The sequence below is a fragment of the Podarcis bocagei genome, assembly GCF_964188305.1.
Source record: "Podarcis bocagei genome assembly, chromosome: 1".
Taxonomy (NCBI): domain Eukaryota; kingdom Metazoa; phylum Chordata; class Lepidosauria; order Squamata; family Lacertidae; genus Podarcis; species Podarcis bocagei.
The window spans coordinates 119,103,513-119,129,585 of NC_138125.1; the positions used below are offsets into that span (position 1 = coordinate 119,103,513).

Genomic DNA, 26,073 nt, shown 5'->3' on the forward strand with positions numbered 1-26,073 from the left:
GTATACGATCATCCTTACTGCTAGTTTCAACTATGTTTCTATAAAATGTTTTATCTGATAAAGATATAAAGGAGTCTTCCTCCAACTGAGTTAATCCCAAAGTGACAGAAATCTTACCAGCGTAGTGAATCCCTGAAGAGCCCTGGCCAGTATTTAGTCAGTAACCCGCTTGCTTAAAAATCCATACCATTTTCCCAACATGAACTTGTAAACATCATCATTATTATAGTAAATATATTTTACTGTTTACTTAAACAGATTTCCCTTTTTCTGTCTGTGTCTTTCTTCTCTTATTGTAACAAATAAATTCTACATTACCACCCACGTGGAGAGAGAGAGAGACTGTTTAAACAATGTTTTCAAAGAGAAACAACCAAGGTTGAGCTATTTTGAAAAACATCCCCTTCACTTTTGCCTGCGCTATCCCTGAGAAAGGCTGTATAGACACCCAGACCAGCTTAAAGCAGGGAGCAATCATTCCATCGATGTATCATCTTATCTCTCGTTCCGTTCCTCCCTTCACTCTCCTTCTAGAATAACAGCCAGAACGCAGTGCCCTTGAAATCTCTGCAAATTAAACACTTAATGAAGGATCTACCGGCTTAAACCGAGGTTGGTTTCTTTCACAAAATTAAAATTAAAACCGTCGACGTGCGATTCACTGACAGCTCTCTTAAAACTTGGAGCAAATCCGAAGGAAATGCTATTCCTATAATACTTCCGGGCTTCCCTGGATCTGCTCTTTTCATTCATATATACAGTTCCAGGGAACACTCAGACACACGGTCACTGGAGAGAGGGACTCGGTCACATATGGAGCGCAAGAAGAGACTTACTGTGAGCTTTGCCAAAGGGAAGAGGAAGGAGGGAGAAGCAGAGGTCCTGGGCGCTTGGTTTCAGGCAGAGGTCTCCTGCCTAACACTTTCCCTGTCACTGCTCCCAGGAACTAAAGCATCTGCACTTGTATGCTCTTAAACTAATTTATGGTGGGAATTATATTTTGGCTTGTCAACTCTCAAGCCATAAAACAAAGTTTATTGGAATCACGTGCTTCGAAAGAGCCACTCAGGACTTATCTCGACGGAACAATAAATAACCTCTAGCTTTAAACTTTTATTCACTTATATAAAGAGGGCCTGGAAGGAAGGGGGGGTTAAAGAGAAGGGGGGAAAGGGGGTAACCCCGCCACACATCCTGCGTTCTATGAAATTTAAAGTAGTCCAAAATAGCGAGGGCCAGGCACTGGAGGCCTTGCGTGGCTGTAGCGTTTAGGCCAGGCTCTTTTTTTATTAAAAATAATAATAATGAGTTGTGCCAGGACAGGCCCCAGTGGCAGTTTAGATCTCCCCTTTAAGGAGGAAAGGAACGTGTGAATTTCGCTGTGAGTACCGATTCAAAATTTATTTGAATGAATATGTATGTGGAGTGGTGGGAGGGAGGGAGGGAAGGAGGGACGATTTTAAGCAACACCAAAGGCCATCACGTTTGTGGGATCCTCCCAGCTAGCCCACGCCCAGCCTCCTCTCTATGGTCAGGCCCCAGGCACTCGGGTTACGCGACCATCCAGACGGCTGCGATGCACACACAACTTTGGAGCGAATGGTGCCGTTTTGCAGGATAAATGGTTCTGTTGTCTAGGGTTTGTCAGAGGAAGAACGTGTTTATCTATGTCTGTTTGCTAAGCAGCTACGGAAAGTGCTGGGTGTGTGTGTGTGTGTGTGTGGAATTGACCGATAGCAAAACCTCCATGTGCAGGAGCAGCGCAGCAGACGTTGGGTGGGCGCAAAAGAGAGAGGAAGGCCATCATTTTCAGCTCCTGTTTGGGAGCTTCCAAGAGGGATCTGGCTGGCCACCGTGAGATCCAGAATGGATCTAGCAACACAGTTCAGCAACTCTTTATCAGGCGGCCTCTTTTGGGCCCCTTCACACTAACCAAACTGTTTCACAGCGCAGGGAGATACACGGGACTTGTAAAAGTGACAAAACAGCTCAGCCTATTCGTGTCGTCGTCCCCCTCCGCCGCCTCCCGAAAACTTTGATAGCTGAAGCTTTAAGGAGGGGAGTCATAAAGCAATAAAAAGTAGTCTGGTGTGAAGGAAAGGTAGGAGGGAGCAGAGAGAGGTGGGGGGGGGGGAGAAGGAGCGGGTGAGTAAGTCAAATTGGATTTTAAAGAAACTAAAATTCTGAGACACCGGAAGTCAAATGTCCCTGGGAAGGTATAACCTTTTGAATGCAAAGTTGTGTGCGAGAAAGAATCTGTATAGATATATAGATATAAAACTAGGGGTGGCAGGGATAAATGCTTTTCCAGTTGTGTAGGTCAATGGACAAAAAAAAATTGGTAAACAATACTCCAAAATGAAACAAATAAGATAAAACGGCAAGGCAAGATAAAGGCAAGTACCTTCTGACATTTAAAATGAGTAGAGCAGAAATGTTTGAATGGAGAAGGCCCCGCCCGCCACTTGGCTCTCCTGCCATGTGAACTGATCTTATTATTACAGGGAAATGATTTATGAAAATGACTCCAAAGCATGGGTGTGCATGCGTCGCTGTAAGGCTGTAAGGTTCAGCCGAGGAGGAAGGTATCCGAAGTCATTTAGGTGAGCAGGACTTTTGTCATATCCTCCAGGGGAGGCCAGGATTCTTAGGAACAAATGCAACTGACGTTCACCTGCTGGAAAGGCTAGATTCTTTCGAAGGTTCTTCGGACCAGAATAACTTCCCTGCATCTAGTTCAGGCAAAGTGTTTGGAAGTTTACATACTATTTTAAACTAACGTTCTCTCACCCCCACCCCTTCGTATATACATTACTTTAAAATGGTAAATCTCCCAATGGGGGTGGGTGGGAATTAAGAGGGATTTTCATGTGTGGAGGAAGGGTGTTATTTTACTGCAATGTGTGCAGAGACTCAAAACATAAATTAGGTCTCTCGGTTTAACAGGCTTACCAACCACTTATGTTGAATAAGTAGCCACACTCAAATCCTAATTTTACTTTACGTGACACCTTCGGTAATACCGTGGGATGAGTGTTCAGAATTTCGGGCTCTCGTTGTTTTCTAAGATGTTGTGCAAATGGTATAAATATTTTTTAGGGGGAAAAAATAAAAAATATCGCTCCAATCCAAGCGAAAGTCTGGTCAGCTTTCCAGAGCTAATGAAGACTCAGATAAGCCAAATGGCACAAAATTATAGAAACTTTTTCCAAGGGACGGGGAACACAAAAAGAAAAAACACAAGCAAATATTTATGGGGCACGGATTCGGATCAGTAAGCCTCCACGAGGCTGCCTTGCAAATCAGGCCCCCTGTTACACTCAAATCCCCAAAATTGGTAATCTAGAATACTTGAACTGTAGACAGTTTAAACACAATCCATATGGATCATGTGCATTAACGGACTTTATTGATTGATTAGACTTTAATTTTGATGGAACTTGCCTTCAGAAAAGTGTGCTTAAAGGCTTGCGTCTGCTGTTTAGTTCAGCTGCTTTAGCTATCAAACTGAATTGAAGCTCCAATGACTTGCATTAGTATCCTAAGTACCTCTCTTGGGGTAGAGTCCTACAACTGGACTTAAGCAGCCCAACCGTGAGAAGGACTAACATTGTTCTCAGTGTGTCTGGTTTCAATGACACAAGTTTAGAACACAATTTCCATTCAAGTACTTCCTCTTACCTTGGTGATTGATTCTGTGTGCACTCCTGAAGATGAGGATTTGTTCTGAGAACATATTATTGACATTAGCACTAAGGTTTCTACTATTGGACATAGATTCTAAATGTTGGTCCCCTTTCCTGATCTTCATTTGGAGAGTGTGTCCCGACCACTTAACAAAATAGTATTTTGTCCCTTCTGCAAAAAATCCTTCTAGCTGTGATCCAAGTCCCATGACATCAAAGTTCCAAGCCAAGGTGCTCAAGGTGCTGCTCTCCATATATTTTGGGCTACCACTCCCATAAGTCCCAGCCAGCATGGCGAAGGGTCATAGATGATAGGAGTTCTCATTCATAACACATTGAGGACACCACGTTGGCCACCCCTGTTCTAAGTGGACACATGGACATCTGAGGCACTGGATTCCTGCTTAACTCAATAGGCCAAGTTCTTGCCACAATGCTCAACCTGTGTCTGGCCTGTACTACTTTAGAGTCCCAATCACATGGGGGCTCAAGTGATTGAACATGCCTCCATACCCTCCACCCAAAACCTGTGTAGAAACCTTCTCCAAAAAATCTAGTTTGTTTGTTTTTGTCTATTCCAATAATTTTGTTTGTAGGAAGAAGTATTGTGCCATGTGAATTCCTGCCTGCAGCCTGAAATGCTAGGACCCAAAAGAAAATTTGCTACTTTCTGTGATAAGTAGAACAGAGTCAAACGGTAGAGTAGAACTGTGATAGGTAGAAGAGTCAAATGATACAGTCTGTGAATACAGAGCCAGTAAGATTCATTATCTAATTAATACACAAGGCTAGCAGCTGGTTTGCCTCCCGTTTTTGCACAACACAGAGATTGGTCACTCAGTCTAGGTCTCCCATACAATGCACTGCAGAACACCTTAATTTAGGGATAGCCCAAGACATCTTCCTGCCTGGTGTGCACAGCAGCATTTTGCCAGTTCCCACTCCCCCCATCCCAGTGAAATTACTTAATACCCAAGACCAGCTATGGTCTTTTGGACCTGAATCAGGAAACCCCCTTGCAATAACACCCCCGTGCACACACACCCTTGCAATAACAGCAATAATGCAAATAATTTAAATAAGCAATTTGCTGCACCTTCATTACATCCAAAACCAGCTGCCTGAGGCTGCTGCATCATTGTCTCCCATGGCAGGCCGGTCCTACCTTCAATGCTAAAATTAGAGGCGCTGGGTTTCAAATCCCTTTGAAACTCACTCGCTGCCCTAGAATACCTCTTCCTAAACTCATACTTGTACTGGTTAGTTGTTCCTCGGTGATTAAACAAATGTGCTCTGCACATGTTGAGAGACACTCAGGTCTTCACATTTTCCTGGCTCATCCAAAAAGTTCTGTTTTCCAGCTCTGGAGACTGGCCTCAAATCAAATGCTTTGTGACTATAAAATAGCATTTAGACGTGTTTCTGTTTTCTCAAAGTTATAGGAAGCACATCACGATGCTAGTAAAAAGTTTTAATCCACAAAAAAAGAAGAAGAAGAAAAGAAACAGGAAAAAACATACATTTTACATTGAGTGCCACAACTAAGGAAATGACCTGCAATTTTTTAAGTGGTCATCAAAGATAACATAGGCTTCACTGGTGACGATATGCACCTAGAAGGGAAATGAGCATAGAAAATCAGATTAGGAACGGAGGGGTCCAGTTCACAGGTGCAAAGCCTTCTTTAACAGGCAGGAAGAAATACGGTCAGAAATAGATTCCCCCTTTCTTCTTCTTCTGTACAAACTTTGCACTAAATCAAAATAAACTCGTACTGGACCGTGATCAAAATGCCAGCACAGATTACTTGGTTATGTCTCAAAACGAGAAGTGCCTAAGAAGTCGGTTTCAGCTCCTTGGCGCTAGCCCATACAATTTAGGATAAATGCATCCACTGGAAATTGGCAAGGGGTTTAATGCCCCGAAACCACAGAAAGGAGGAAATAAGGCAAATGAGCTGTAGGAGGAGATGACGTGGCCTTTCATTAAATGTGGTCAAGGATACATCAGCAGAGAGGGAAAACGGGGAGCGTTCTCAGGTGAAAAATTAGAAGTTTGCAAAATGGCTCGGTTCAAAGCGGGTTAGTGCTATGCGGAGCCTTCAAAAGTCCTGGCCCCAGAGAAGGCGCGGGCAAAGGAGAGAATAACTTCGCTTTTATCCCGATTCTCCTCAAGGAAGCAGAACAGAAGCCCCTCACCCCCGTATATGAACACAGTAAGATCGAGTCAAACTCAAGCTAATAACTTGCATTTAATGTAAACAGGACTCAAAGTAAGAACTCTTATTCAAGAGATTGATGCATTTATTTACCATCCCGAATACATTTCACCTGGTAAACAAGTCCTTTGGTTTTAACTGCCGTCAGAAACCCGAAGTTTTGCACCTCAGAACCTTCTCTTCTTTTGCGAACGGTGGGTGGCAAACAGAGGTTGTAGCCAACTAAGTCATACTCCGAGTAGAACCACTGAAATCAATGCTCTTAACTGACTTGACTCTAATGATGTGGTTTCAACCCGTCTATTCTTGAGTAACGCCGGATATCACCCCAGATCCAAAGTGTGCATTCATAGCACCATAGAATTGTAGAATTGGAAGGGGCCACGAGGGTGATCTAGTAAAACAACCTGCAAAGCAGGAATTGTTTTTGCCCAACGTGGTGTTTAAACCCATGACTTTGAGATCCTTTGCTGCCTTCTGACGAACTTCTACAGCTGCAAAGAGGGATGGTTGAGTGAAAGTCCTACTGAAGCGTCTTTTGCTTTTTTTTGCCCTTTGTAGGACATGATTTCACCTCAGGTAGCCGTCATTCCTCTGATTTAAATTCTACAATCTGATTTCATCAGCTATACTCATTCGCCTCAGAAATGTGTGCTGCCACCCTAATCTTAGCTAACAAGAAGTAAACTCAATGGGTTTCAATTCTTAGGATGGTGACCCACGACAGGAATTATATGGGAATAGGTTCATTTGAGGCAGTTGGGTTAGCCTCTGACTGAACGTGCATGGATGATCTGGCAGGATTCTGTAGCCAGAAGAAGCACACAGTTAACCTTTCTTCATTGGAAAATATTAGGCAGGTTTGGGGCTTCACAGAGCTCTTTCTCATTCCAATAACTTTTGATAAGAAGGCAGCATAAGAGACAGAAGAACATAATGCAAGCCTGTTGGATCAGGTCAATTGGCCCATCTAGTCCGACATCCTGTTCTCAAGGTGGCCAACCAGATGCATGTGGGAAACCAGCAAACAGGATTAGAGCATGAGAGCACTTTGCCCACCTGCAATTCCAAGCAACTGATATTCAGAAGAACCCACATACATAAGCCCTGTACAGTATAGGGCAGGCATAGGCAAACTCGGGCCCTCCAGATGTTTGGGACTACAATTCCCATCATCCCTAGCTAACCGGACCCGTGATCAGGGATGATGGGAATTGTAGTCCCAAACATCTGGAGGGCCCGAGTTTGCCTATGCCTGGTATAGGGAAGCTTTTTAAGGTTTAATGCTTTACTATGCTTTTATATATGCTGGAAACCACCCAGAGTGGATGGGGCAAACCAGTCAGATGGGCGGGGTACAAAGAATAAATTATGATGATGATGCCTCTGACAGTGAAGGCAGTGACCAGTAACCGTTGACAGCCTTCTCCTTCATGAATTTGTCTAAGCCTCTTTTAACTTCATAACTTCAAAATGTACAGTGGTACCTCGGGTTAAGAACTTAATTCGTTCTGGAGGTCTGTTCTTAACCTGAAACTGTTCTTAACCTGAAGCACCACTTTAGCTAATGGGGCCTCCTCCTGCTGCTGCTGCTGCTGCTGCGCCACCACTGCATGATTTCCATTCTCATCCTGAAGCAAACTTCATCCTGAAGCAAAGTTCTTAACCCGAGGTGATATTTCTGGGTTAGCGGAGTCTGTAACCTGAAGGGTATGTAACCCGAGGTCCCACTGTAGTGTGTTTGACCAACAATAATTTGTTTTGATCACCCAGTCACATGGCAACGAACCTTGCATTTCTTCAGGATACTGTAGAATCATGTATTGACTGTGGTGGCCATTCATGTTGATCAAGACCACTTTCTGAGGAGAAATGAACTGCATTGCTCAATTAGACTAAGGCGTTCTGTCTCCAACAGTGACCAGGCTATGAAAACTCATAACCAAGGGATTAAAATTCTGGCATGTCTCATAGGCACCTGGTCCAATACCTGGTACTCGGAAGTATGCTGTCTGAACACAGAGAGTTTCACATAGCTAGGAAGATAGCTGTGCAATGCCTACCCAACTAAATGAAGAGAGAAAGCCAACTTAGTGTGAGATGTGACATTTTAAAGATCTAGGGGCTGCAGTCCCATCCATCCTGAAGTAAGCCCCATTGAACTCAGTCTAGCTTACTTCTGAGTAGACACAGGAATGCAGGAAGCTGCTTTATACTGAGTCATTCCAGTGATCCACCTAGCTCAGTATTGTGTACACCGCCTGGGAGTGGCAAGGAACATTCCTAGCCCTTCTTGGAGATGCCAAGGATCTTCTGCGTGCAAAGCAGATGTTCTGCCATTGAGACATAGCCTTTCCCTGTGTATAGTATTGTGTTGTATACGTTTGTGTTATGAAGGCAGGTGCTCTGACTCAGGAAAGAAGAAGATGGCACCATGGATGGAGACCACAAATGTGAAGAGGAGGGCAGTGCATATCTATTGCACATGCCAATAGGAGACAGGGAGACAGAGAAACAGAGGGGTGGGGGGAGATGGTTGTGTGGCACAGAAGGTCAATCTAGGCCAAGTACTTGTGTCATGACTGTGGAAGGTGAACCTTGAAAGAGTCCAGTGAATGAGGTTGGGAGTTGTGGGGGTAGCGAAGGCAGACAGAAAGAAAAAGCTAGACATGCAATTTGCTTTTATCACCTACAATTGGGAAGACTACAAGCCAATGGACTGGATGTTTTCAGCTCTGTTAGAAGTAAGAGACCTTTGAGAGGAATGGCTACCATTTTAGGGGCCATCAGAGATCAAAGGGAAAGCAAAGGAAGCAGGAGAAGAACAACATCAAAGATCAGACAGATGATGGTCCCCTGAAGTAACTAGCTGTGACCACTTGTTTACTATGGTACAAAAGGCTGTCTATACAGCCCCATAAACAGGGACTGCACTTGAGGGTGAGGAGGCTGGCTGATGGTATTTTAAATGGCACTGGTCTGTGGGAGACCCGGGGAGTGTAGTGAGATGATTATGGGCCATTTCAACTGTGGTTTTTAATAGGTAGCTGTAATATGTCTTTTGTCTGGTCTAAAGAGGTCTGGCTGACTGGCTGCACCCACAGGTATGTGCATAAGACTGAAAAGATGGGATGGAATATGAGCACTACTTGTGGGGCAGTGCTGTGCTCCCTTGAATTCATTGGGATTTACTTTCAACTGAACATAGTTAGGATCAGGCTGTGAAGTGCATGAAGGCCTAGCAGATGAACAAATATGTAGCTCTCCATTGACCTCAATAGCTTGCCTTGGTAGATCTACCCTTAAGATCTCAACTCTGACTGATCCTATCATAGTTACTCAAAAGTAACTTTCATTGGGATCTACTCTCAATGCAGTGTATGTAGGATTGTAGCCTTCCAGCTCAGTCTTGAAAACTCAGTGAGATTTAGGCTGCAATCCTATCCCCATTTACTTGAGAGTAAGACCCTCTGAGCTGACTATTACTCACTTCTGGATAAACATGTGTAAGATTGCCCTGTTAATAATACAAATTCCTTGAGTAGAGTGCAGCTGGCTTCCAGTTTCAAATGTTGGGCCAGAACTAGCCAATTGAAATTCAACAGAGATTAAAGTAAAGTCCTGTGTTTGTGTACCAAGAATGAAAGACACAAATACTGTATAGGATCAAAGCAGCCTGTTTTGGCAGCAGTACATAGGGAAAGGATCAATAAAGGATCAATAAGTTGATCATAAGCTAAACATAAGCAGTATGATGCAGTTGCTAAAAAAACCCCAAAACACCTAAATGCAATATTAGGATATTTAAAAAGAAGCATAATGTCCAGATAAAAAAAAGCAATAGTTCCACTATATTCCATGCTGATCAGGCTACAACTGGAGTACTGACAAAATTGCGCATGGCCAGAGGAAGGGGACCAGGATGGTGAGTAGCATGGTATCCAAGTCTCATGAGGAACCATAAGAGAAGTTGCCTAGTTTTAGTCCGGAGAAAAGAGAATTAATGATCACAGCCTTCAAATATCTAAAGGACTGTCATGCAGAACAAGATGGAGCAGGCCTGTCCTCTGTTGGTCCAGAGGGCCAGACTAGAACTCATGGGTGGAAATGGCAAGGAAGTAGTCTTTATCTAAACATTAAGAGAGAATGGCAAGGGCTGTTCAAGAGTGCAATGGGCTGCCTCCAGAGGTGGTAGCATCTGGGGTAGCCCCTGCTGGAGGTCTTTAAGTAGAGGGTGGACTGCCATCTGGCAGGGATCCCGTCACTGAATCCTGCACTGCAGATATGGCACTGACCATTAGACTGGACTGGATCACTTCAATATTCCATTCCAACACTATGGTTCTATCAGGGTCAAGAAATGTAGAGCTTGCCTTTCGGAAACTATTTAGGCTCCTCCCCTTCCCTAAAACGGTTGTAGCTTGCTTTCCAGAATGCTGAGAACCAAGAGTCCCTTAGCCTCTCATGAAATTACAACCTCCCAAATGTGAAATTGTTAAACGTGTAGTTTAAGCATAAGATTACATTAGCCAAGTAAAGGGACTGTTGTTGTTGTTGTTATTTCATTTGATCTCTTGTGACAATTGCTTGGGGAGGGCAAGAAAGTGTCGCAGAGAGCTAGAATTTCGTGATCACTTTCTTCCTCGAACCTGCTAGCGCGGGGTGGGTTAATAGAGGCTTTCTGGGCTGCCCTTGCAGACAGCGGGTCCCTGCCATGTAACAGATCAGCAGAGTCACTGCAGCCGCTCTCTGGCTGAGGGCAGGTCTTAAGATGCACAGGGCTGCGAGGCTTGTCCTACAGCGCCTTCTCCTGGACGAGCGGCCAGACGACAAAGTGACTCTTCACATCACAGGGGCTGGTGGGCGGGGAGGGGGAGGGAGAAGAGGGGCAGGGTCTCCATGTGACATCTGCTCCCAAATCAGATAGAAGAGGATTAGGGAGAGGGGGAGAGAAAAGGAAATTAGAAGGAGTAGGGAATCCCTTCTGGGAAATAACGACAAGGATGAACCGCACCTTTGTGGCACCCCTCGACTCAAATATCAGGTGTGCAGAAGGCCTTCTGATTCCTGTATAGATAGTGTCCCTTCAGACTCTGAAAGGTTCCTACCATCCTGAGCGTAGTCATGCGGGTGTGTGTGCGCTTGCACGGTTGCAGGCTTCACTCTCAAGGGATTTCCTTACATAAAGCACGTACTGTATACGTAATATTAAACAATGTTTTGATGTTGAAGAAGGGGAGGCATCCCGCCTTAAGTCAATATTAAAAGAGCTATTTATTTAACAGCTGAAACTGAAAGGCACGCCCGCCCCCACCGCCTCTGTATATGTTTGCTGGACAGGAAACGCGGAGCTGAGCTGTTTTGTTCTTGGCCCAGGCTGAGGGTCTGAGAAAAGCAGCTGAGAATATGTGGAGGTTGTTTAAAGGGACGGGAGAAAAGGAAGCTGGCAGTGTGGACGGAGATCGGAGGCTGCATGGGGGAGACTGCGCTAGCCAGGCTGTTCTGCGTCCAGCACAGGAATGCAGACGGACACAATAAGAAGGAACATAACGAGCGACTAGCAAACAGGAAGGCAGAGTAGGCTGGCAACGTTTCAAAGGCAAAAGGAGCCTCTGACACCACTCAAGGCGAGACCCCAGACTCTTAACATCCTTCCTGATCCTTGGCTGGTTCCTTGAGCAGAACCATTGGCCTCAATAGCAATGCGTCCAGGCACGGGCGGTGACTAACAATGTGGGAGTTCTCTGTCCTGCTCAGAGTGAAGAGAGGCCTGTCGCTTGGCCGATTTCAGAGCCAGTCGGCCAGACAGAGACAACAAACCAGTTGCCAAACAACCAACAAGCCAGCATTGATGGCCCATTTTCTCTTTCTAGCTAAAAATCTAGTAAAATCGGTCTGGCATCCAGGAGTTTTAACCCAGGCCTAGCCTTGTGCCGGATTGTGGCTAAGGGCTGCTCCATGAAACCCGGTGACTGCAGCCTGGAAGCCACATGGATTTAAAGGAACTGCGCCGACCTTATTCTTAACCCCACATAGCTCCTGCCTCCACGTCAGGTCTACGTATTCCTGGTGGTGCTTTGAAACAGTCCAACATTTAAAAAGGTCTCCGATTCTTCTTCTTCTTAAATCTCAAAGCTCGGTTGATTCATTCCCAAAGCGCAGTTTGCTGTCAGTTTGGAAGAACTGCTGACTATCCTAGGAGCCAACCCAAACCAGCAACCCTACCTTGATACAGCTACCTATCCACCGTTCAATTTTAAGTCTGCAAACAAGAGAAAACCGGAGGGCGATAATGTTCTCCATACAAAGCTTTAGCTATCGCTACAAAGAGCTCTAAAACAATGCGTTGCTTTTCCTTCTCCTTAAAGTGCTTGGCCCCTCCTCTCACTTCCACCTTTTTTTTTAAACGAAAGCCCCTCAACCCGTTTTTCCCCTTCCCATGCTGAGATCATGCAAGTGTTTGTGTCGTCCCCACGCACCCCCCCCCAAGCACTTTAACTCACACATGTTTCATGTTTGCTGCCCTCAGCTTCCTCCTTGGAAGATTTTGAAAGGGGAGATTTTCTCCCTCGCATCCAATTAAACTATACTCCCTCTTTAGGAAAAAGCAGGTTTTCAAAAGCCACTCGGCATAAGGATTTTTAGGGAGATATTTATCTCCAATGTGGTGTTATTTTCTGTCTTAAGCTCTGTCCCACTGACCAAATGAACTGTTTATGGCGATTCCTTTTTCCTCTCCCCCTCACCACCCCACACTCACTTCCTGTTTTTTAGCTCTTAACACTAGCAGTAGCAGCATTCAGTGCCGCAATGCAGTAGAGCTGTAAATACCTTTAACAGCTGCCTGCCAACCAAAGAGTGAAATACTGTCTTTGTTCGGATTCTCTCTCCCACCCCCAGCTCCAAGCACTCATACAGCAGCCCCTGAGAAATATAGTTCACTGGTGTGTGTGTGGGTGTGTGGGTGTGTGTGTACACACCACGAATAGCTTTTTAGAGCTTTGGGTGAATGGGTATTTAAGGGGACTGAACCCACCACCAATGTACAAAAGATCTAGGCAACATATGAACGGGTGGGTTCTTCTTCACTAAGGACGTGACCATTTCTGAGATTATTTTTCCTTACACAAATTGTTGCCTTGTTGTGCATTTTCAGCTAGAAGTGATTAAACTATCCACGTTTCACCACTGGATGAATTCTCCTTTCTTGAGAGGGTCGCAACGTGTCTATTTATGAACTCTCTCCTTTTTTAGGGGGAAATGAAATGAGCAGCCCCAAATACAATACCCCCCCAATCAATTTGATTTCAGTGAGCTTGGGGGCAAACTCTCATAAAATTCAGTGGAAATCACAATGGTAGGGTGGTCGAGCCTAAAGCTGTATGCCTAAAATTGCGGTTTAAGGTGGAAAAATGCGCTGAAATCAGTGCCCCTTTCTTCCAATGTATCGAATGCATTTAGAATCGAGTCTGGGTTTTTCAGCACCAAGCACTCTGGCACTTTAAGTCGAAGAACATGAATATTTTCTGTAAAAAGAACAGTCATCCAGCAAACATGATTTGGTTTTGTTTTATTTTATTTCTTTAAATCCACGTACTTTGCATTGGGTTACGAATCTACGATGGGTTAGATCTTATGGTTAAAAAAAAAAGATGCGGAAATTAAGATTTCAATAATGCAAAGGCAAACAAACCAATTAACAATGTGTCTCCAACTTAGCTATAATAAATGCAGTCTAACTGGGAGGGAGGGAAAGGGAGAAGCAATATACCAGAGGGGAAAGTGGGCGGACTTATATATGCACACATGGGTTTTTTTTTATTTAGGATGGTTTGCGACTTTCTGCTATAAACTGTAGCCATTAAAGTGTAATCAACAATCACCTTGCAAGATTGTGATGGTATTTTACTCCCACCCAGCCCAATAACTTTCCCTAGACTGATTGCTAGAAAACCAGAACTCCACATTCTGTAGACTTGATCGAAAAAAGAGGGGAAACCGGATTCGAGTGATTAAGTGTTGACTTCCAACAAGTCGCAAAAAGGATATACGAAGTAGTCATTCTTTACAGAATAAAATTTGAGTGCATTAGCAAGATTGAAATTTATTCCTATCACCTATAAGTTATTTTAAATTGTGGGGTGATCAAATATTTATGCATAGTAGTACGGCCTTTAAACAAAACTGATGTATAAGCAACATTACATTAATATATTTAATGCATGTATAAATCACATTATGCAAACCAGTTTTCAGGGAGGCCATAACATAATAAACATAACATAACATAATATAATAATATACATTCCGGAAGAGATAATCGACCTTTTTTTTAAAAAAAAAAAGATTTGTCTAGACCGGACAACAGCCCTGCTTTAAAAAATAAATAAATAAATGAGGTGATGATTCAGCGTAACATTTTAAATAGAAATAAAGACGCCTAAGGCTACATAGCAACAACAGCAAAGTTATAGGGGAAATATATTAGATATTTGTATCCAGTCTGCAATCTTATGCCATATTTACTTAACAATTAATTCCCACTGTAAGTAATTTATTCACTGCCAAGTAAACATGGATAAGATTGGACTGTCTTGAGCTATATGGATTATTCCCCTTCCCATAATTGTTGCTATGAAAATAAACGTATTGAATCCTCATGTCACCCCGCTCACAGCCAGAAAGACAGACAGATAATCTCCCTTGGTTCAATTAGGCCTGATCGATATAAAATATATTTTTGAAAACGTCTGAGCGCCACGGTGATGTCATCCTCCCTCTAGACCACAATAATCCGCAACGCCTTTACTCCAGAAGTCGTTGTCTTGCTACATAAGAGTAAGTACCTGCTATGTTGCAGCCATATTGGTGTCTGCTTAAACCTTCCACGCGTTAGCTACCGTGGAACACGCCACATGCGTCGTGCTCTTTATGACAATGCACACTAGGAAGTGTTTTGACCGCCCTAGAAAAAACCATCTAGCCGCTGCTCGATCCATTCCAAAACTGTTATATAAATCGGACAGTATGACACAAACATTCCTTGCCATCCCTCCCGCAAAGTACAGTTTTAACAATCCCCTGATGTTTTCACGACTGCAAACATTTGGCCTTCGCTTTGCAAGCAAAATCCTAAAACAGGGTCTTGTTTTCTGTTTAGGATTTCCCCCTCCTCCTCCTCCCCGCCCTCCCAGTCATCTTGGTAGGATTAATCGGATGAAAAGTCGGACTCCCCAGCACAGAAGAAACCACAGATCGTAAGCCAGTCTCCCTGCAGCAAATCTGGACGTAGGAGCGCTTAGCTTTGCTCATTATTAGTGACCCGGATGGGGACACACACACACACACACACACACACACACACCTGTTGATAATGAAAGGCATGCGGATGGAATCCTGCTGTTAAGAAAAACCACTAAAGGAGGGGAGGGGGGACGAGGCAACAGCGCACAAGTAGAAATTGCAGGACATCTCGGTCCAAATAATTTTTCTAGTAGTTTTTGTTTGGGGATTTTTTAAAATTCTGCTTCGGCAGTTTCTCTTGCTTCCAAACCTACTCTTGCCTCCCCAACCTCAGAGGCATTAAATTCCACTAGTGAACCACGCTAGTGGGGCGGGGAGTGCCTATCTCAGCCTTGTTCTTCGTGGCATGGAAGCCTCAAAAGCCAGGCAGGTGGCAGCAGAAGGCGGCGAAGCGCTTCCAAGCCTAACCCACCGCACCACCTCGCCTCTGTTGCCTCCGCTTGGGCGAAGAAAAAAACCACAGGCGCTTGCAGTGATGGTGGTGATGGGCACCCGCCTTGCCCACTTTCTTTTATGACTTACGGAGTCATTCTCCGGCGCCTGAGCGAAAGTAGGAAGCCCTGCAGCGATGCAGACGAGTCAGGAATAAAATGGGGGGAAGGAGGAGGAGGAGGTGGTGGTGGTGGTGGAAAACGAGAGCTGAAAAATCCCTTACCCGTTCGCTGCCCCGGTGGAAGGGCGTGGAGCCCAGCCGCATCCCTGTAATCCATTAGGGGTCGCGTTCGGTAGCAATCCGAGTCCCATCCCGATCGGAAAAGCCAAAGAAGGCAGGCAAGGCAGGCAGGCAGGCAGGTAGGGCTGGGAGGAAAGAGAGCTCGCTAGATAAACAAGCTGCCTTGCTGGCAAAGACAAGGGAGCTCTGCCCCCCCTCCCAGTCCCTCCCCGCCCACCCTAACCCTTCACCGCACTCCGCGTCTCTGCTAGGACTGGAAACTGGCAGGGTAGCAGCGGAGGAGGGTGGGCGTTTGCGTGTGTGCGCGCGTGTGTATGTGCGCGAGCGCGTGTTGTTTTTAAAACCCTTGGACCGGACTGGATCGGTACTCAAACATCATAGCGAGCGCAATGCACCTTATCGGAGACAAAGGTTAGAAAAAGAAGGGTTGAGGCTGTGGGAAAGACAGAATGCAAAAAAAGCGGGGGGGGGATTTGCCGGGGAAATCAGGAAGGGAAAAGGAGGGGGGAGGCCGTGAAAGCCATCAGCGCTCGCACATGACCAGGCGCAGCCAATGACGTGCCCAAATAGGTCATAAAAGGTCTATTACGAGTTGTAAATTCTCTTCAAACAAAAAGGAATTTACTGCAATTCCTTGCGGATTTTTCCCCCCAACCCAGGCTGCTACAAGCAGTGGGTTTTGTTTTCCTGGGTTCATTTCTTTCTGCCTTCTCTCTCTGCTGTTTGTCTTTACGCGCTACCAAGGCTCACCACCACCTTTCTGTTGCCTTGGCCCGTCTCAGGGAGCAGCAGAGCGGTGGGAATCTTCTGAATGATTGATTGACGCAGCCCAGTCCTCAGCCCCCTTACCCCGGAGGCCAAACGCTGCCGAGCAGAGGCCCTGATTCGATTCGGAAGCGTTTAGCCCAAACATAGGGGCCTGAACCCACACCCTACCACTTGCCTGTGAGCAACGCAACAGCGCGTAAAAGTCCATTTGCTGCGGGGGCGGGAGAAAGTCCAGCAGGCGAGGGCCCTTTTGCTAGGTCTACATTATGTCTAGGCCGCTGGGCTTTAGAATTGCACTGCCTCACTCCGACCTTCCTTGCCCTGCTCTGGGAAGGCTGAAGGGGTTGGGAATGGGGAACATCCCAATGAAACTCAGCTCCTGCAAATATCGAATCTGCTTTACTCCAAAGGCTCGTCACGTTCCGGAGCTCCTGAAAGCTCCGTTTGGAGTAGCAAATAAAAACCACCCGCTTGTGCGAATTAATGAGCGTCTCTTCCTTGTTGCAGGAAAAAGCCTCTCCAGAAGCTTTTCCGGCCCTGGCTGCGGATGGAACGTTGACGAGAGACAACAAAGCCTCCCTTGGCTGCCGATCCATTGATTTGTAACGTTCTAGAACGCGCTGGGAGTTCTGCGCTCTGGAGGAGTAACCAGGCGTTCTACCGGATCTGCAATGGCAAAAGAATTCGAGACGTGGAAGGAAGGGTGGACGAGGGAGACAAAGCATGCCTCCGGTGTTTAAAACGGCCTCCCCTTCTTGAACTTTAAATCTTAACCGACATAAATACACCCAGCATTTTGTCCACACACGCTACAGGGACGTTTATTCTGGTTCCGTTTTCTTTCATGCAGCAATTGGGACTGACTGACTGCACACTTAAGGGTACTCACTTAAGGCCCCCCTGGACTCAGTTGCGCACCTACAGCTGAACAAATGTGTGTACAAATTGCATTATTTGGATGTTCAGTGCGGTTCACTTTCTTCCGCTGGAGATAGGCTGGAAGTTGTGGAGAAATTTGCCGCTGTCTGTAGTGTGGGATCCAAACTCTGTTCACTTGAATTTTGTTGCTTCTCTCCGTAACCCAAAGGCCGGCTTTAATAACTGGCGAATTCATCCAATTATTTATGGTCATTTAGGTGGGATTAGGGTTTAAGCGCCTTCTATTGGAAAGCGACTTTCCGGGCGGCCTGACAGGTTCAGACTCACTTGAGATTTGCCTCCAAGTCAGCTATGTCACTGGGGCCGGTTTGAATATCTAAGATGTGGGTTTCTCGCCTTGAAGGACCGCATAGCGACTCCGCAAGCTTGATTTCCACCCAATTCCAAAATGGCCGCTTCCTCGTAAATAATCAGGATCGACAAACTCTAGGACATTGTTATGTTTGATGGTATTAATTAGATTCGTCATTCATGATGAATTGTGGATGTTAATATATTGATTAAATACATTATAAAGCATACTGCGTTGCAATGTGCACGTATATATAAATATATTCAGGAGAATGTGCGCAGCAAATATTCGGATTTCCCTCCTCCAGAATCAATTGTCTTCAGACATTTTTATCCAATTTTGGAATAAATATCGGATAATACTTTTTTCTAGTTGAAAGGGTTTATTGTTTAAGATGCTCAAAATGACTCTCCCTCCGCTAGGGCTCAATTGAACTAAGGCTTTGCCCTTCGTTGCAAAGGTATTGCTACTTTACCAATAATGTCTGCAAATATTTAACTTGTATATTTACATTTAAAGTAAAATAAAATCACCATCCCTTCTATATAGGTTTCTGAAAGTTCGCTTATCTTAGACCCGCATAACCAATCCCAGACTGACCACTGAGACGTTTTGCCGCATTTATGCAAATCAATGCACCAAATTGTTTTGCTTCACAGTTTTTGCCGCAGTTCCTCTACGTGAACGGGTTCCCAGCCCACTATGCTGCTTGTAGAGGAATGCGGTGGCCAAGGAAGGCGTTTCCGGCGGGGAGGGGCTATTTTCTGAATTCGAGAAGAGCCTCGAAAATTATAGGCGCTACTTTCTTCTTAGCTAGCTGATTTCACAGCTAACATAACTGCTGAAATGTACATATATACTAAGGAAATTATTAGACCAGAGCGAATGGTAACACACACATGCACAAAGCAAGCAAAACAAAATGAACAAGACCCTTTCTCTCTCACCCTCCGTGTGTGCGTATGTAGGTGTGTGTGTATGTCTATAGAGGAATCTTCTAGTTAAAGCTAAATCCTCCGGATTCTGGTTATATGAGAGCAGACTTTGACCTGGTATCTGTTCACTCATTTCGCCTTATTCCACTTCACCCTCTCTTTAAAGATTTAAAGTGAATTTGTTTCAGGGGCTTTGATATGGGCAAACAAGAAACTATTGACTGTCTCCAAGACTGATAATAAGAACAATGGGAGAGATTCAGCCACAGGACTTCAACACATTTCAGTTCTACTGGTCTCGCGTGCACGCGCGCGCACACACACACACACACACACACGGAGAAGCCCTTAGGACTTACAGCGACCTAATTTTGGCTGATAAAAGTGGCCCGAGTTAACACGCCTTGCAGCGAGAAAAAGGCTCGATGAACTGGTGGACAGGGTACCAAACGGTGATGGAGGATTGATGCAAATATAATGCTTCTCAGTTTTGAGAACTCTGTTGTTCTACATGTTACATATAAAATGAGCTACCAAGAGGTTGCTGATTTCCTGCCATTTGGGGTCTTTCCGGGTTTCTGTCTACAGTCACCCATCGAAAAGGATTTGGTCCCGTGGAAAAGCAACAGAACTGCGCTTAGCTGAATTAGCTGAAGTCGAATTCTTATCCTCCACTAATTTTTGATGAAGTGTGGCTTCTTCTGCATATATGGGCCACTTCATACACAATTCCACTTAGGCCTCTGTGTGTGGTTTCTGGGGGCTGCGCGGGGAGGGCTCCCCACACCATTTGAAGGCCATTATTTCCAGCGACAGACAATTTGAGGTTTCTTGCGCGAGAAGGCTCTACCTTTTAATTATCTGCATGATTTAAGATTGAGAAGCCACCTCTTTGAAATTGCCAGGAGAATTCTGGTGGTTTCCTTGCACTTTGATGTGGAGATATGATTACCTGATTCAAGCCAGCCCCCGTGTGAAAGTCCTTAATAAATCCCGTTGAAGTGAATGGGATCTGATAGCATTAAGGGCAGGCAGGTTCACCCAAAAGCCGAGAAATAAAATCACACACACACCCTCCTCAGTTTTCTCACCAACTAAGCGGTGTGTGTGTTATAATTTTATTTTTTTTTACTGGGGAGAAAATGTCGAAAATAAAGCTAATAAAGTTAATGTGTAAAAAAAAATATGTGTAAGCCAGTGGGAATCTCACGCGTTATTCAGAACCTGGGACAGTTTTTTGTTGTTTTGCTATCGCTCCATGAAGTGTTTTCAGTCATCTGCAGGACTTCCATGCTTTGATAGTCTTAAATTGCCCGTTTTCTGCTGAATAACACCTACAACAACAAACCTACCACAGACATTGGACAAAATCCATAGAACGCTGGCACGCCTGGACCCCACTGGAATCAATGGAGTTCTGATCGCAAGTGTACTGCACACGCGGACCACAATCCAGCGATGAATTAAGTACTCTTGCACAGGTGCCTTATTTATAGCGCTTAAGCACTCTGATCTTCATCCTGGGATTATAGGCATTAACAATGCATAGGCCCCTTATATCTTGGGATTCTATGAACTAATGAACCCAAATAGCGGTGTGTGTGTCCCCCTCTCGCAAGTTATATCCATCTGCAGCTATTTCAGAGTTGGCTTCTGGAGCGGCGCAGGGCTGAATCCTATCCCTGCCGTTAACTCAGACCTCGTTCCAGTCCCGTCGCAGCCACTAACACCTCTCAGTCTCATCTCCTTTTTACTGTGGGGATAACACGGACCTCCTGCCTTATAGTGCTGTTGCATGTATGGCACAGACAGCATGTGAAAGCCTACTTACTGCTCAGGGTGATTTTTATTACTCCTGTAAACACTAATTATCGCAACAGCTAAAGTCTGACCAAGATGAGGATGAGGAATTGCACCTCTCCAAATGGTGGGAAGAGCACTAAGACAGTCACTGCTGTACAAACGATTTAAAAAATAATAATAATTCAGCCATAGTGTTAGTAGTAAGAATGGCAAGTTTTTTTATATAAATATAGCACAGGCACCTCTGGGAAATCCTTAAAGTTTTAGATGGTCAATTGACAAAATAATGCTACTAATCAAACTTCCGCTTTACTTCCAACCCAGACTAGACATACGCAGGGATGTTGCACGAATGACATAGCATTGGGGGGGGGTCTTGCTGAATCCAGCTAGCCCGCCATGCTTTCTTCAGCAGCGGCCTGAGCAGCTTACATCAAGCAAGGCATGAAGAAATGGAGAGAGGCATCTCGTGCTGTTTATCTAGTAATATGGTAGACTGCTCCCTTATGACGGGGATGGGTGGGGAAGTTTTCTGCAACACCAGGCTAAGGCTTTCCATTAATTTTAAACCTCCTTGCTTTGATGGGTGTCACACTGTGCTCACTGCAGCTTCCTCGCAAGTGTCCATAGGACTGCAGCCTCTGGGACCAGTGGCGTAGCGTGGGGGGTGCAGGGGGGGCCGGCCGCACCGGGCGCAACATCTGGGGGTTAGGGTTAGGGGGCGCAAATCCACGGGTTAGGGGGCGCAAATCCACGGGTTAGGGGGCGCAAATTACTTGCTTTGCCCCGGGTGCTGACAACCCACGCTACGCCACTGTCTGGGACCCAGCGCAGAGAAAGCTGGTTGCCCCGTTAAGCCTCTCACTGAGACCAACATTGCTCCATTGCTTCGTATTGAATTTATTTACGATTAATTTTAAACTGGATTGGGACTGTGCCATATTCGGGATAGAAACATCATGTGCCTTTGGCACAATCCTAGGCATGTCTACTCAGAAGTAAGCCCCGTTGGATTGAGTGGGGTTTAATTCCAAGTCTAGGATTGTTGCCTGGACGACCTGATCCGGCCTTCTTCTTCTTCCTGTACTTGGCAATGCAACCACTTCCAAGGGTCAAGCCTAAAACATGCTTCCTTGAAAGAAACCCGGTTGAAAACCGAAACACACACGTCTGTGGAAGTAAGTGCGCTGAAAACAATAGGACTCCACTTCATGTGTACAGGGCAGGCGTTTTCCACAGAGAACCGAATCAGCCTCCTATAGCAGATAACTAAACGCTCGAATACTTTTCATTTTTCAGTAGCTACCATAAGGCTAATGCAACTCGGGGAATGCAGCAGCAAATGCGTAATGAAGCTGCCCGTTAGAGCTGTACCCAAATCCTGCCCGCTGAGCGCCGAAGGAAAAACCTTCGTGCAGTCAATGCAGAGAACAGCGAACGCTGTATCCTTGAACGCCTCGGCCTCATAGCTGTTGGACGGTTGGGCTATTCTCTCAGCAAAACCGCGAAAGTTTGCTTGGAGTAATTTGACCTACGTTTTCTAAGTCCCGCTGCACTTTTGGGCTCCGCAGAGAGGTGGTTGTTGTCGTTTTTATTAAAAACAAACCAACCAGCCAACAACAGGAACGTAGGAAGAAACCTGACCAGGGATATTACAGTGGAATCACCTTTGTTTTATTTCGATCAATTACCGATCATTCAGTATCAATGTGCCATTAAAATATCTCCTTCTTCTTCCCCCTTTCCCACACCCCCGCAAAAAAAAAATCATTATAATGTCTAAATTAATTTACTTTACAAGAAATAAGTTGGAAGGAAAGTTTTGAGATTACAAGTGCACTTGCTTGATTCGAGCATTTGGGTTGGGTTTTGTCTTTTCTGTGCTTGGGGACAGGAGAGGAGAGGAAGAAAGGAAGACAAAGACCGAGGAGGGGACGCGTAGAAAATTGCTATATAGTTTTCGGTATCAAATTCCACGTGAGGGCCGAAATGGAGAAAGATGCAGCAGCAGCAGCAGCAGTCAGCTGGGACTCGGCTTAGGGCGCCCCGGGTGCAGTAACAAATAAAATAAAACTCTCACCTAAGTACAGAAACATCATAAGGTAGCTTTAAAAAACAAACAGACTGACAAGGTCGGGCCCTTGTGAAAAAGGTGCCTGAGTAAGACCCGTGAAGGCCGGGAGGAGAGGCCGCTGGTGCCCTCGCGCGCCCGCTCTCCCAGGCATTGTCTTTGTCCAAGGAGAACCTTCAATTCGTCGGGCCTTCTGTTCCTTCTTCTAGAAGGTCCTCCTGGGCTTCTGTCTTGGCCTCCTCTCCTTCCTTCCCCTCCTGCCTGCCGGCCGGGAACTTGTCTTTGTTGTTCTCCTTTTTCCACTTCATCCTCCTGTTCTGAAACCAGATCTTGACCTGCCTCTCCGTGAGTCCGAGGGCATGGGAGACCTCGATTCTTCTTTTCCTGGTCAGGTAGGGGTTAAAAAGGAACTCCTTCTCCAGCTCGAGAGTCTGGAAGCGGCTGTAGGTCTGTCTCCCTCTCCGCCTACCAGGAGCTGCTATTTGAGACGAAACAAAAAAGCACAGCGTTTCTTTAAAACGAAACGAAACCCCACAAATAAACTGGAAACAAGTAGGACTCCCCCCACCCCGCGCGCACACGACGCGTGCTTAGAGATTTGGAGAACATCCTAAACTGGTTTACTGGGAAATAAGTCCCACGGGGGTCTTCGTGACGCCCTAGGGAATAAATGTCATCTAACTCCGTGGGATGTACTTTCTACTGCATGACCAGAGGCTGAGGCAAGTCTATTCGATCCAGCTGTATTCCAGCGAACAAATTTAGCGCAGGCACGTTTATCCAGAAATAAATCCCACTGCACTCAGCAGGGCTTTCTCTCCAGGGAGGAGGTTGAGGAATCCCCTTTAAATCAAAGTACTCCGAGTTATCTGGTCTAGGGTTGTTTGCCTCGCTTGCGCTTAACGCGCCACAGCAGCACCTCCCTGAAAGGAGACTACTTCTAAAGACTGGTCGAATTATTTGTTTGTTTGTTTCATCCCACGATTCATAACATTTGTGGCTTAACGGCTTCCAGTCCGTGGTGGGGCTGATTATCGAAGGGGGTGGAGGGAATCGTGGAAAGTGTGCTGGAAGCTGGAAGTTATAACAGCGCCGCAATAATTGCATGTCAATTATAGGTGAGAGAGAGAGAGAAAGAAAGAAAGAAAGAGAAAAGCGGGGATCTGAATTTAGGGATAGATGCTGGGTTGTGATTTGTTTTGGAGAGGAAAGGCTTGAGACGCACAGAGGGAAAATGGGGCCGCTGTGACAAAGGCAGGAGAGGAAAGTAAGAAAGAGAAGACAGAGAAGAAAGGAAGGAGGCAGCGACTGGGTTGCCGCGGCGCCAAAGGCAAAGGGAAGCGGGGGTTTCGCTCGCGTCCAACCTTGTGGTCTCATCCAGGGGAACATTGGAGAAGGAGACGCGCCCTGATTTAAGTGCTCTGGGTCCTCGCCAATATTAGCACTGGACGATTTACAGTCAGGATACTGGACCAGCTCGGCCTCTTGGTGTGTCGTAAAAATCGGCTGTCTCTGTAAGTTATCGTATCCGTAAAACTTGGCAGGCTCTCCCGGACAAGGCAGGCCGGCGCAGGGGCCCTGCGGGGCCAGAGGAGGCGGCGGCGGCGGCGGCTGGTGGTGGTGGTGGTGGTAGGCTGAGGGGCTTCCTCCAGCTAGGTGCCCGTGGTGCCCGTGGTGCTGCTGGTGATGGTGGTAGTATTCCGGGCCGCTGCCGCCCGAGCCAGGCCCAGGTGGGGGCTGCGGAGGGGAGAAGCCCGAGGCGGCGGCGGCGGCGGCGGCCGCCGCTGCAGCCGCGCTGTTCCCGTAGAGCAGGGCGGCCGCGGCCGCGGCGGGCGCAAAGTGACAGTCGTAGTAAGCGGGATTGATGTGCTGCTCGCCCCCTCCTCCTCCTGCAGCTCCTGCCGCCGCAGCTGCCGCCGCCGCCGCCGCTTTGTACTTGGAGTAGAGCGGATTGACGAAGTAGGAGCTCATCGGAGGGCGGCGGCAGGGGGGGCGGCGAGCGGAGGCGCCACCACCAGCAGCTGCAAGAGAAGGAGGAGCAGCAGCAGCAGCAGCTGGGCCAGCCGAAGCCCACGAACCACTGCCTCGCTACTCCTTCCTTACTCCTACTTTACTCAGCCGGCCCGCCGCCGCTGCCCCTGCCACCACTGCGGACGGCAGCGCTGGTGAGGTCCGGAGCTGGGATCTAATCGCTGCCCGACTGACTGACCTGCCTCACTGCTTTTACTATTTCCTATTAGGCACACACAGGCAGCTCCGCCGCCGCCGCCGCAGCCACACACTCACATGGGCCGGAGTTCAGGGCAAGGCAGGAGAGCCTGTTGGCTTCGGTTTACACTCACCTCCCGGAGGCAGAAAACGAGCCCCGGGAAATAAATAAATAACAGCGCAGCAGCCCCATGCAGCCATCCATGCAGCCGAAGCTTGCCCCACCGGCTGTTCAGGCAAGCGGCCTCTTTTTCTTTCTTTCTTTTTCTTTCTTCCTTTCTTCCTTTCTTCCTTCCTTCCTCCTTTCCTTTCTCTCCCCACCCCCACCCGCTTCAGCCTCCACACCCGCAGCCGTATGCATATTTTCTCGAAAACTCACCAAGCAGAAAGAAAGTAGGAGAGATCAGGGTGAGATAAAGCGCAAGCACTGGGCTGTTGGATGGAGAGGCCTAGCGGAGTCCAGCTTGGGGTGGAAGGGAGGGAGAAGAGGGGATTTGGCTGGCTTGGTGACAACCCCTGCTGTAAGTTCTACTTTTATTTTTATTTTTAAAATGAGACTATTTCTAGGCCAAGCCTTGAAGCATACCCTCCAAAATTTCTCCGATGAAAATAGGGACATCATTTTATTTTATTTTATTTTATTTTATTTTATTTTACCCTGCCCATCTGACTGCTACTCTGGGAGGCTTCCGCCATACATTATATAAAAACGTAATAAAACGTTGAACATTGAACAACTTCCCTATGCAGGGCTGTCTTCAGATGTCTTCTAAAAGTACTATAGTTATTTCTCTCCTTGGCTGGGGGAGGAGGGGGTGTCGCATAAGCCATCATTAGATCCTTAGAGCCCTGAGACATGAAAACATCATAAAGGAGGACACGTGTCTCTGGACGTGTACAGAGTTTTGACCCAACTTCCACACACACCAAGGGTGATAGGGGATCAGAGCTTCCACTTCCGGGATCAAAGGGCATGGCTTTTAGGCAGTGGTGCCGCTTCCTCACCCCCATAAACCCATTAACCACCGGCATTGGAGGAGTGGGTGTCCTTCCTGCGCTCAAATCCAATGGTATTGGTAAAGTCCAGGCCCAGAAGGTCATAAACCATCAAAGGCTGGAGGGGGCAAGGGCAGGGGGAGGCCCAGGCAAACGGCGGAGATGTGGGGTAGCAAAACTA

General features: G+C 46.3%; 2 protein-coding genes and 1 long non-coding RNA gene across 6 annotated transcripts in view; 1 reads left to right on the forward strand and 2 right to left on the reverse strand.

The window, feature by feature from the left end:
- The window catches only part of HOXD3 (homeobox D3), a 51,983-nt gene extending 35,904 nt beyond the window's left edge, over positions 1 to 16,079 (reverse strand). For 2 of the 4 annotated variants that reach the window (XM_081181315.1, XM_081181321.1), the window contains exon 1: positions 15,863 to 16,079. The gene's annotated coding sequence lies outside the window, so the exon portion shown is untranslated. Of the gene's footprint in view, positions 1 to 836; positions 992 to 15,862 lie in introns of those variants that run through there. The other 2 variants (XM_081181320.1, XM_081181316.1) reach the window with 2 other exon arrangements.
- A 36-nt stretch (positions 16,080 to 16,115) lies between these two features.
- LOC308581935 lies at positions 16,116 to 18,108 on the forward strand. Its single transcript, XR_014005388.1, has 2 exons — positions 16,116 to 16,291; positions 17,156 to 18,108. It is a non-coding gene; the product is annotated as an uncharacterized lncRNA (long non-coding RNA).
- Positions 18,109 to 22,269: 4,161 nt separating this feature from the next.
- HOXD8 (homeobox D8) lies at positions 22,270 to 24,961 on the reverse strand. The gene is made up of 2 exons (XM_081183368.1): positions 24,053 to 24,961; positions 22,270 to 23,166 (listed from the first exon to the last, which is right to left on the reverse strand). The coding sequence occupies exons 1-2, from the start codon at positions 24,657 to 24,659 to the stop codon at positions 22,865 to 22,867; spliced, it is 909 nt and encodes a 302-aa protein (XP_081039494.1). The 5' UTR covers positions 24,660 to 24,961; the 3' UTR covers positions 22,270 to 22,864.
- Positions 24,962 to 26,073: the final 1,112 nt, after the last annotated feature.

Coding starts and splice junctions, on each gene's coding strand:
- HOXD8 (XM_081183368.1), bottom strand. CDS start 24,659: ATGAGCTCCTACTTCGTCAATCCGCTCTACTCCAAGTACAAAGCGGCG. Junction 23,167..24,052: donor CCCCTGGATGAGACCACAAG/GTTGGACGCGAG, acceptor CGTCTCAAATAG/CAGCTCCTGGTAGGCGGAGA.